Source organism: Narcine bancroftii, chromosome 9, assembly GCF_036971445.1.
Source record: "Narcine bancroftii isolate sNarBan1 chromosome 9, sNarBan1.hap1, whole genome shotgun sequence".
In the NCBI taxonomy this organism is placed as follows: domain Eukaryota; kingdom Metazoa; phylum Chordata; class Chondrichthyes; order Torpediniformes; family Narcinidae; genus Narcine; species Narcine bancroftii.
Genome location: NC_091477.1, coordinates 22,163,256 through 22,174,872, shown reverse-complemented (window position 1 = coordinate 22,174,872; position 11,617 = coordinate 22,163,256). Strand labels below are relative to the sequence as shown.

The window sequence follows — 11,617 nt, the reverse complement described above, 5'->3', positions numbered from 1 at the left end:
TGGGTTGCAGGCAAGAAGCAGAGAGTGGTAATGAATGCGTGCTTTTCAGATTAGCAGGTTGTTACTTATAGGGTACAAGATTCAGTGCTCTTTATAAAATATATTAATGATCCTAATGAAGTCTCTGTAGATACTTGTTCTCTGCATGAGCATGAATATGAAAGTTTATTGTATTAAACATAAGTACAATGTACAGATCATACTTGCTGCAGTCACACAGTTATATAAGACCCCAACTACAATAGTATAAACTACCATAACATACCCAGACAGAAAAAGAGGTAATTTGTTTAAAGATAGATAAATAAAAATTCACAGTTGTGGTTATACAAAAATAGCACTGTTTCAATAGTGTAGACAGATGTTTTGGTGGTTCTGGAGCAGGTTCGGGTCATAAGGGGAGGTTCAAGATCCTGAACGCTGTTGGAAATGTATTATTCCAGTCAACTATTTTTTTTGACACTATCCCTCACAGCAATTTTCTTCCAAATTTGCATTTTGTGTCGTATGGAATTGTCTGTGATCATATATTTATTCTCCCCACCCCCACTTCCCCTTGCTGTTGTCATTTTCCACTTAATAACTGAGCCACAGAGATCCAAAACTTCCCATGCATTTCAAACATTTTCATAAAAATATAAATAAATTTAGAGAGAATAACAGTGCAATGCATGTTATTCAATTGTTCTTTTAAAGCTAATTCTTGAAGGGCTTATTCTAATAAATATACAATGCTAGGAGTGGCATAAATGAGGAGCAACAGGGGTGGACTGAATGCTTTTCTGAATATGAGAGAAGCAGGTCAACTGGCACTTCATTAAATTTTGAATTGTGTGGTTCAGGTCATGACTTTGCAGATCCACAGGGTCAATTAGAAAGCGTGCATGCGCAGCAAGATGAAAAACAAATGATCCTCTCTTGCTGCAGCCTTCGAAATCAAGTCCGAGGAAAGATTGTTCAAAGTACTTGGCTTTCTTTGCTTGGTTCTGTGGATTCCAGATTCCAAATGTTTTCTTGTTGCTATGGGTGCGAATGAATGCCAAATCAGTCCACTATTAAAGTAGAAAGAAGATGAAAATCATTCTCAGCAGCGTGAATGATATGCAACAAATTTCTGTCTCTTGAAGTGTTGGACTAACTCCTCCCTTCCATTGGAGAACATATATTGGACCTGGAGGGCTCTAATTATCAGCTGGATGAAGTTCATTTACTCTGGATTGATTAAAAACAAACATAGTTCATCTCACCATGGATGCACTTGACCACTATGCTAAACTCATTCTGGGTTTTCATTAATTTGTCTTACTCTGTGGTCTTATAGGCTGTCATTCTATTTCCAATTTGGTGGAAGCAGAACCATGACATCCATTGCACAAACATCAATTCTCATCTTTCCGTTCTTGTCCTATGGATGTCCAATTATGGTCTATTGGTCTGTGCTCTTCCCCTTGCCCTTTCTTCTTCCTCCCCAGCCTCTTCTTCCTCCCCAGCCTTTTTATGCAGGTACCCACCTGCGTTTTGCTCATACCTTGAAGAAAGGCTCAGGCCTGAAACATTGGTTATACAGTTCCCTCCATAATGTTGGAGACAAAGACACTTTTTTTTCCCCTTTATTTTCCCCCGTACCCCACAGTTTTCAATTTGTTATCAAACAATTCACATGTAATTAATTCACATTCCTGCTTTTATTCATGGTTATTTGTTTGGTTTGACAATGTAGAAATTACAGCACTTTTTATATTTCAGGGTACGATAATGCTTGGAAGATTTGGCTTCAAAGGTGTTTCTGAATTCTCAGGGATGTTTAATTGGTTCATTGGTGCAGATACAAGAGTGCAGGCTTCTTTATAAGCTTTTGATCACTTTTGAAGTCTGTAGTTGTAATTTTTTTAACATGAGGACAGAGTTGTGCCAATAAAAGTAAAATAAGCCACTATGAAGCTGAAAAACCAGAATAAAACAGTAATAGACATCACCTAAGCCTTCGGATAACCAAAATCAACAGTTTGGAATATCATTAAGAAGAAAGAGCGTACTGGTGAGCTCAGTAATCACAATGGGACTGGTTTCCAAGGAAGAACTCCACTACTGATGGAAGAATTCTCATCATTATGAAGAAAATTCCCCAAACATATGTACAACAGATTAGAAACACTTTTCAGGAGGCAGGTGTGGATGTCTGTAGAAGATTTTATGAACAGAAATACAAAGGCTACACTGCAAGATGAAAACCATGGCAAAGGTGGTATGCTTTGGATAAAATCTGGAATGTGAACTTTAATTACATGGGAATTGTTTGATTACAAATTGAAAACTGTGGGGTACGGGGGAAAATAAAGGGAAAAAAAGTGTCTGTCTCCAACATTATGCAGGCCACTGTATATCCTTACCTCCTATAGATGCTGTATGACCTGCTGAATTCCTCCAGCATTTATGTGTTTTAACACTTCACACTGGTTTGTTTCAACCAAACTTTTGGGACTTCCAAAATATTGAAAACTCCAGATCAAATCTGGAGTTTCCAGTACAGCAAAATTGACATTTTCTCAGTACTCTGTCACTTCTGTGCTAGTTGGTATTTACACCTCAAAATCACTAAAGCACATTATCTTTATATAAGTCTGACGTTTAGTTCACCAAAACAGTACTCTTATAAGAGTAAATATATTTTAAAAGTGCTTTGTTGATTCTAGAGAATTTTGAGTTGTCCTGAGATATTGAAAAGTACTAAGTGTAAGTCTTTGTATTTGGAGCTCCCCACCATGACTACCAGCCCCCCCACATCTCCATCGGGCACACAAAACTCAAAACGGTCAACCAGTTTACCTATCTCGGCTGCACCATTTCATCAGATGCAAGGATCGACAACGAGATAGACAACAGACTCGCCAAGGCAAATAGCGCCTTTGGAAGACTACACAAAAGAGTCTGGAAAAACAACCAACTGAAAAACCTCACAAAGATAAGCGTATACAGAGCCGTCGTCATACCCACACTCCTGTTTGGCTCCAAATCATGGGTCCTCTACCGGCATCACCTACGGCTCCTAGAACGCTTCCACCAGCGTTGTCTCTGCTCCATCCTCAACATTCATTGGAGCGCTTTCATCCCTAACGCCAAAGTACTTGAGATGGCAGAGGCCGACAGCATCGAGTCCACGCTGCTGAAGATCCAGCTGCGCTGGGTGGGTCACGTCTCCAGAATGGAGGTGCATCGCCCTCCCAAGATCGTGTTATATGGCGAGCTCTCCACTGGCCACCGAGACAGAGGTGCACCAAAGAAGAGGTACAAGGACTGCCTAAAGAAATCTCTTGTTGCCTGACACATTGACCACCGCCAGTGGGCTGATATCGCCTCAAACCGTGCATCTTGGCGCCTCACAGTTCGGCGGGCAGCAACCTCCTTTGAAGAAGACCGCAGAGCCCACTTCACTGACAAAAGACAAAGGAGGAAAAACCCAACACTCAACCCCATGCAACCGCTGCAACCGTGTCTGCCTGTCCCGCATCGGACTTGTCAGCCACAAACAAGCCTGCAGCTGACGTGGACATTTACCCCCTTGTAAATCTTCGACCGCGAAGCCAAGCCCAAGAAAGAAGACTGGGTATATGGGTGGTAGTTATACCTTTTAGACCTTTATGTAGAGAGACACCTGCTAATGATTTTCCTTCTCTGGGCCACAACTTTCAATGCTACATGAGAGTACTTGCTTCCACCCAACCCCCTGAGGCAATGAATTCCTGATTTCAACCATACTCTGGTTAAAAGAAAATCTTCTGAACCTCCCAACCTTAAATGTCTGTCCCCTTGTTACAGAATTGTCTGCTAAGGTCGACGTTTCTTGTTTGCCCAGAGTCTTTCATAATTTTGTAAACGTCCACTGGAGAACCTTCTTTCTCAGCCTGTTTGCTCCAAAACAAACCCAAAAGTTCCATACAATGCAATGTCTGTCTAAATCTTCTTTGCACCCCTTCCTATCCAATTACTTTCTTTCCATATGACACATAGTGTTCCAACTGCAGCCTAACCAATGTTGCAATAAGGTTTAATTAACCATTATCGAAATAGATTAATATTGCAATGCCACAGAGTGTGAACATGATAGGAATTTTATAACTTACCAGAGGAAACAGGAAAATATATTTTTTTGAACATTTTATTTTTCAATTTTTCCAAAAACCTTATCGCATCTGAAAATACCATTCTTTTTAATCTATTTACACTTAATTTTAGTATAATTCACTTCTCAAATACAAACACTATGTCAGCATAGTTAAAATTTCCTTCCTTCCCCGCAAAACTTTGAAAATTAAATAACTAAAAGAATTAAAGTGACAAACAGAAAAATGGTAAAAAGAAAATAAAAATTCAGCGTATTTTCTAATCTAATTCCACTCTTTGAGGTGCTTCACTCTTGTTGTCTTTATGTATTTTGTTAACTTTTTAGAACTTTGGCCTGTTATTATAGCTGCGCACCAAAGTGCCTAGATAAGGTTGCCATATTTTGGCAAAAGTATCGTACTTATTTCTTGTATGTTATTTTCTCCATGGGCACACAGTTGTGCATATCCATGGTCCATTGAGTGATGAGCATTGGGGATTTGGATCTCCAGGTAATCGCAATGCATTTTTTTGCTACCGACAGGGCAATATCTACAAATTTAATTTCGAATTTAGTTAATGATCTGCCCATGTCCTCTAGGTTTCCCGGTAAATACAGCTCCAGATCCTGGGGGAAGTCTGTTCCCGTAATCCTAGTTAATGTATTAGATAATTCCAACGAAAAGGGGCTTACCTTCGCTCAGGTCCATATGGTGTGCATAAAGCTACCAGTTTTTAACCCACACCTGAAGGACATTTCTGGTATCTTTGATTTTCTTTTATGTAATTTTTGTGGTGTGAGATATAAGAAATTATATTGCACCAATCTTAATCTGGCATTGATCACTTTCCCTACATAAATCTGACCAACGCTCTTTATCGATCATTATTCCCAAGTCCGACTCCCACCTCTCCCTCGATCTTTGCCGGCCCGGTTTTGGGGTCTCACTTTTAAGTACAAAATATAAATTTGGGAGTATCTCCCAGGCATTCCCTTCAGATGGGGTCATGGTAGGGCCTTCCATCAGGAAGGATCTTAACTGTAGAAAATAGTGAAAGGTTCTTTTCGGCAAATCATATTTATCCTTAAGTTGTTCAAAGGACATGGGCTGTCTATTCTTGTAGCAGTCCTCAATAATTCAGATCCCCTTTCAGTGCCAAATATCCAGCGACATAATTTTAAGCTAAACTGCAGAGGAATGGCATCCATCAACCAGCTCTGCTTCTTGAAATACTGAATATTTCACAAATAAATTTATTCAAGCAATTTTTAAAATGAATTGGAGCTGAAGGCTACAATTGGGATGAATTTCTGTTGGATAAAATTTTTTCTCAGGCTATGCAAATGAAATTGTTTCTTTTCGAATCATGATTGCAACCAGTTCTGGATCACTCAAGAATTTTGACTGGGCACCTCTGGTTACATGTCACCTATTTCCATATCAGACACTCATGGATTCGTGTCACTTTCCATGCAATATGCTTTTTGTGCATTGATTGAGAAAATAGGTCACTTTGTTCTGAAGTGTGCAAACAGCTTTTAAAGTATTGCTTCCTCCATAACATCACAATATAAAGAGAGCCTCCCTGATTAAATCTCAGCTCCATATCACCTGACATTGTGCAGGTAGGTCCCTTTAATTATTTACTGGTTGTTCTCAGGACATGATACCATCCCTGCAGGTCTGTTCTCAACTAATCCTTCCCCATACTACTGACTCCTATGACCATCCTCCAGCTGATCATATTGTTAACCCTCTTACCATGTGGCTTTCATCCCAGGCCCCGATCAGACTCGTACCATTTTCCTTCTGAAACTCTAGTTGTGTCACTAACCTGCTCTTTCCCTGTGACTCTAGGCTGATAGACTGTTTTCCTTTGCACACACAAATGTAAGTCTACATTACCCAGTTGGTGATGTCTAATGCCTTTAGCTTTGCATCAACAGGCACACTAATTAAATAGGTTTTAGCATCACATAAACATTGCCAAGCGTCCCTTAAAGCAATTGAATTTCTAAACTGGGAACATTAGAACAGGGTGTGCAGATGTTACTCTACACTCGTATTAAAGCCACACATTTTGTGGTCGAAATTTCTGTATTCATATTTATAATATAAGTTTCTGATTTCCTCCCGGCTGCAGAACCTCCATTGCAATTACAATGCAAAAGCTGCACCAATTAATATCACATGTGAACGAATGAATTCTAATAGAAAGTATTTGTTGTTTAATGTCTGTGAGCTCAGGTCAAATTGAAACCTTTTGTTGCCTAGTTGGGCTGAAATTCCAGAACGGAGTATTCTTAATTGTAAATGCCTTGATCCACTTTTTTTTTTACATGGACTATTTTCTAGATCTCAAGAGCATTTGATGAAGAAGACATTCTATCTACAATGACCTGGAATGTAATCTATTTTTCCAACACCTGGTTAAATGATGGGATGAGCTAAGTTTCTTAATAAAAACATTATATGAGTACTAAAGAAATATATTACTTATTGTCACATAAATTCTCTCTTGAAAGGTGGATTGTTGAAGTACCAAGATAAAACCAAGAGTCTGGGCCATTGTTACATGCATAACATTCATTGACAGATATACTATATGGGAGACTGAACTTCTTGCTCATCTGACTTATGAAAGTATTAAAGACTTATGAAAGTATTAAAAACTGCTTCCAGATTTTGACAAGTCCAGTTTAATTCTTGTAAAAAATATAAAGATAGGTAAGATAAATGATCCAGCAGAAGTCTAATGGGAAATAACTTCAAATTAAACTAACAGTAGGTTAAATACAGGTTGAATACAGAAGGGTGAATTTTAGTTACAATTTAGAAATGATGTTGGAAACTTCAAAAAATGAAAGTAAAATTATCAGGTAGTGTACCCATTGCTGCAAAGACTATTGAGTACATGCTGTAATTACTGAAGATCTTTAATGAAGAGCAGGGATGATAAAGAAAATTAGACAAATTACTTATTTTATGTGAGCAACTGTGATGATTTTTGAGGATCAGTGAAAGTTAAATGTCTGTCCAATTTTTTTAAAAAAGGAAATAAAATGGGTAAATAAGGCTGCCTCCAATACACCCCCCAGCCAGAATGTAATGAGTGATATATTCTTAAACCTATACTTAAAAGATTTCCCCTCAATGGAATACTTGACATAATTTTATACTTCATTTGAGCTCAGGTCCAGCCTGTAACTCCTAATAACAACATATCATGCATTCTGATACAGACTAAAAAAAAAACATCCAGCCTTCAAAATGGAGATGTATGAGAGTCTAGGGCTCGTGGGAGAGGGTACTTATGGATCAGTAATGAAATGCAGACACAAAGAGACAGGACAAATAGTCGCTATCAAAAGATTTCAGGATCGAGAAGATGACAGACTAGTTAAGAAAATTGCTGTGAGGGAAATACGATTTCTGAAGGTAAGGACATGAATTATTATTAATTTGAAATGTAGTTTCAACTGTTTTGAAGAATTAAGTCATTGAATTAAAATATCCTCAATGGATTGGAGAAGTCGACATGATGTCCTCTGGTTATAGAAGGCCAAGATGGAGTATAAGGTGTTCTTCTAATTTGCATGTGGCCTCAACTTGGCAGAATAGTAGACCATGGACCGACATGTCAAGGAGGGAATGGGAAATGGAATTAAAATAGCTAGCCACCATATGATTCTGACTATTGCAGAGGATAGAGTGAAGGTGATCAACAAAGCGAGTCCCCGATCTAATTCCATTTTCCGTTCCCACCTTGATGTCTGTCCATGGCCTACTGAACTGCAAGTTGAGGCCACATGCAAATTAGAAGCACAACAACTTGTATTTAATCATTTCAGTCTCTTATCAGATGGCATCAACATTGACAAATTTTTAATAATCGCCCTTCTATTCTAACCCCTCCCCTCCCTTGCTTTCCCTGATCTCTCTGGTCCCATTCCTCTTGTTTTCCTATCTTTCCTCTACCCTGCCCTTTCTACCTGCCTGTCTCCAAAACTTCCTTCCTTTTGCTCCCTATCTCCATTCAATGATCTACTGTCCTCTGATCAGAGTGCATCTTTCGTAGCCCTCTATCTCCTCCTCCTATCACTTCCTAGCTTCTGACTTTATTCCCATTTCTTCCCCATCCTACCTGTACTTGCCTATCATATGCCAGCTCAAACTCCTCCTTCCCCACCCCCTGCCCCCAACCCTTTTATTCTGGCTTTTGCCCTCTTTCTTGCCGGTCTTGATTTTTTTTTGGCCCAATACATTGACTGTGGCTTGTCATGGATGCTGCCTGGCCAGAAGTGTTTCTCTAGGATATTCATATGTCTATATAAAAGCCTTTCTAAACATTATAAAATGTCACTTGGAAGAGAAGTTAGGAAAAAATGTTTTTCCACTAAAGATTATTGCATTATGGAATGCATTACCATTGATACATTTGAGACAGAGGTAATTCCATATTTTAGGGATTATTGTAAGAGAATTCTCAAGATGACCCCTGCAGATGCCTCCTCCCTCCTCGCATCTCCTCCCTCACCACCATTCAGGGCCCCAAACAGTCCTTCTAAGTAAAGCAACATTTTCATTTGTGAATCTGCAGGGGTCATCCACTACATCCAGTTCTCCTGTTGTGATCTCCTCTACATTGGAGAGACTGGATGCAGACTGGGAGATCGCTTTGTTGAGCACCTTGGCTCTGTCCACCATAATAGCGTGGATCTTCCAGTGGCAATCCATTCCCTTGCTGACACGACTGACCATATTCTCATGCACTGCCAGACTGAGATCTTCCCCCTCCCCCCCACTGCAAATTGGAAGAACATCTCATCTTCCAACTCCGCACCTTCCAACCAGATGGCATTAATATCGACTTCTCTGGGTTCCGTTAACCCCCCCCCCCCAAAAAAAAATTATTTCCCCAGCTCTTTGTCTCTTCCTTCCATCTCCTTTCACACAAATGATAAATTCTTACCTCATCATATCCAATTAACACCTTTTATTGGTCTAGTTTCCTCCCCCATTGTTTGAATTCTGAGATTTCCTGCTCCTGGCTTATTCTGCTTATTCCTTGAAGAAGTGCTCAGGCCCAAAATGTCAGCAATATATCTTTGTCTCCTATGGATGCTGAAAACACCAACTGAGTTCCTCCAGCATCTTGGTGTGTTTTTATTTTAAGACTAATGAACCTGGAGTCAGGTTTACATGACTTTCAGACACCAGAAAATATCAAAAGTAATATTGTTTTGGATGTGATAATTGCTTTGTGAGGTTCATTTACCCAACTGTATGATGCATTCTTGCCTAAGATCAAGAACTTCAAAGAACAAGGTTTTTTTTAAGTTCCAGTTTGTAATCTATTTTAACTGTTATATTTAAAGTTATATCCCAAGATTATACAAATTTAATTTGAGTAATTATTACTTTCTTTCTGTTTACAATATATGACAGCAATTTAGACATGAAAATCTAGTAAACCTTATTGAGGTGTTCAAGCAGAAGAAACGTTTATTCTTGGTATTTGAATTTGTTGATCATACTGTTTTGGATGATTTGGAACGGTTTCCAAATGGCCTGGAGAACAAGAGACTCAGAAAATGCCTTATCCAGGTGTTAAGGGCTACAGAGTATCTTCACAAGAACAATGTAAGTAAACACAATTGAAGACATTTAAATTATTCTGGTAAAATTGCTCCTGGCTTTTCCATTTTGATTTGTCAAATTAGATGGTGACTGAGCTAGGGGAATTATCATCAGAAAATGGTGACAGAAAAATAATCGACCATGAAAGTTTTGTGGGAGGAGGTGCATATCTTGTGCAAGATCTTAAGTACTTTATAGAGAAGGGATAACCAAGAAATTTGAGTCAATTCAGTGGCCTCAAATTTAGCTGTTCTATCAAACTCAAACTCAAAATCAAAATTTATTGTTATGAACAAGTCATGAAATTCCATTTTGCGGACCAATTTGTTCTCCAGCCATGACTCTGAGAGGAGTTCGCTGGAATGCTTGGAAACCTTGTACCCTACTTACTGAACTTTTTAATGACATGTGTCCAAATTCTCAACTACGAAATTCTTGAACATATTACCAATGAGCTATTTAAAAATTGGCAAAGTGGAAATTCTGAGAGTAGCTTATTGCAGGTTGCAAAGTAAATAATTAAGTTATTGTTAAAGCAAGGTATAGCCTGTTATGAATCACAGAACATAAGAATATAGATTGGCCAAATGAGCAAAGAACATTGTTGGTTTACCAGTAATTTTTACTCCTTTTTCAGTGTGATTGTCACTCTATGAATCAATAACTCATCATTTCCTTGTTCTATTAATATACTAGCTTATTGATGTGTCATTGATTACATTTGAGAATTCATTTGTGCCTATCTTTAATTCATTCATGTGACCAATGCTCAATTAATATTGCTGGTATGTTCAGCGTTCAAGCAATTTACCTTGCATTTGCTTCCAACTTGTTAATTAATTCGCATGCCTGGTGGTCTATTTATTGTTGATGTGTGTATGGGTCTCTTTGTTCATTCACATTTAACTCTGCATTCTTTACTTAATGATTCAATGATCTATTAATTTATGTATTTGGTATTTGTAATAGCAATAATTAATTAATTAATTTGCATGTCTGTCCACTGCTGTAGCCATCCATTAATCCACTGCAGCTGCTTTTTCTTCACTCATTCAATTGTGCCATTTTGTTCATTAATTTTTCATTAGTTTCATATTGATTAATAAAGTTATCAATTTACCACCATTGGTTTTTCCAATGCTTGCTGCTTCCGTGATCTATTTTTTAATAAATAAAAAATCCTTGTAATGTATCTGATTCAGTCTATGTTTTAATATTTTTTTTCTTGGGTGGTCTCTCTGCATTGAGGATGACTTTCTTTCACTTCACTTGTATGGATTCTGCAGTGGCTAATGAGGCCAAAGCAGGAGCCACAGACTCTTCCACAGATGGGTCAAGAGGAGGCAAATGGAGTGGGCAGGTTGTTTGTAAGCTAATGCATTCCTTTGGCCATTTATTCAAGACTTCTGTGTACTCCCAGTGTATAACCTTAAGTTCACAATACCATCCCAAATGCTCCTTCCCCTTGCTCATGAGCACTCGTAGGTTAGAGGTTCCAAAGAGTTGTCAAGGATCTTTTGAGGAAGCTTTGAGCATAGACTTGAATCCTTGTCACTCACCACCTATTAATCTTCTCCCAAAACAGAACTGGAAGCAAAGTGTTTGTAGACTCTGATGTCATGTGTCCAAAAGAAATGGCCTGCCCTATATAGCTGCCTGTTAATAATTAGGGCCTCGAATAATGTTAACTGGAGACATGACACTGCAGAAGCTGAAATTTGGAGCAAAAAAAACCAATCTGTTAGTTATCATATTTTTCTCCCTGATGGGTTGGGCAGCATCAGATCTAAAATAGGAACTATTCTTTTTCTGCCACTAATGTTGCTCGACTCACTGAGTTCCTCCAGCAGATTTTTTTTTGCCTCAAACAATGT

General features: G+C 38.5%; 1 protein-coding gene across 10 annotated transcripts in view; it reads left to right on the top strand.

The window, feature by feature from the left end:
- The window catches only part of LOC138743282 (cyclin-dependent kinase-like 2), a 76,315-nt gene that overhangs the window by 1,977 nt on the left and 62,721 nt on the right, over positions 1-11,617 (top strand). For all 10 annotated transcript variants that reach the window (XR_011344779.1, XR_011344781.1, XR_011344780.1 and 7 more), the window contains 2 exons: positions 7,346-7,541; positions 9,552-9,746. Coding sequence is in view for 7 of the 10 variants with exons in the window: in XM_069898361.1 (XP_069754462.1) it covers positions 7,374-7,541; positions 9,552-9,746 (363 nt within the window). In the remaining 3 variants the exon portion in view is untranslated. The remainder of the gene's footprint in view (positions 1-7,345; positions 7,542-9,551; positions 9,747-11,617) is intronic.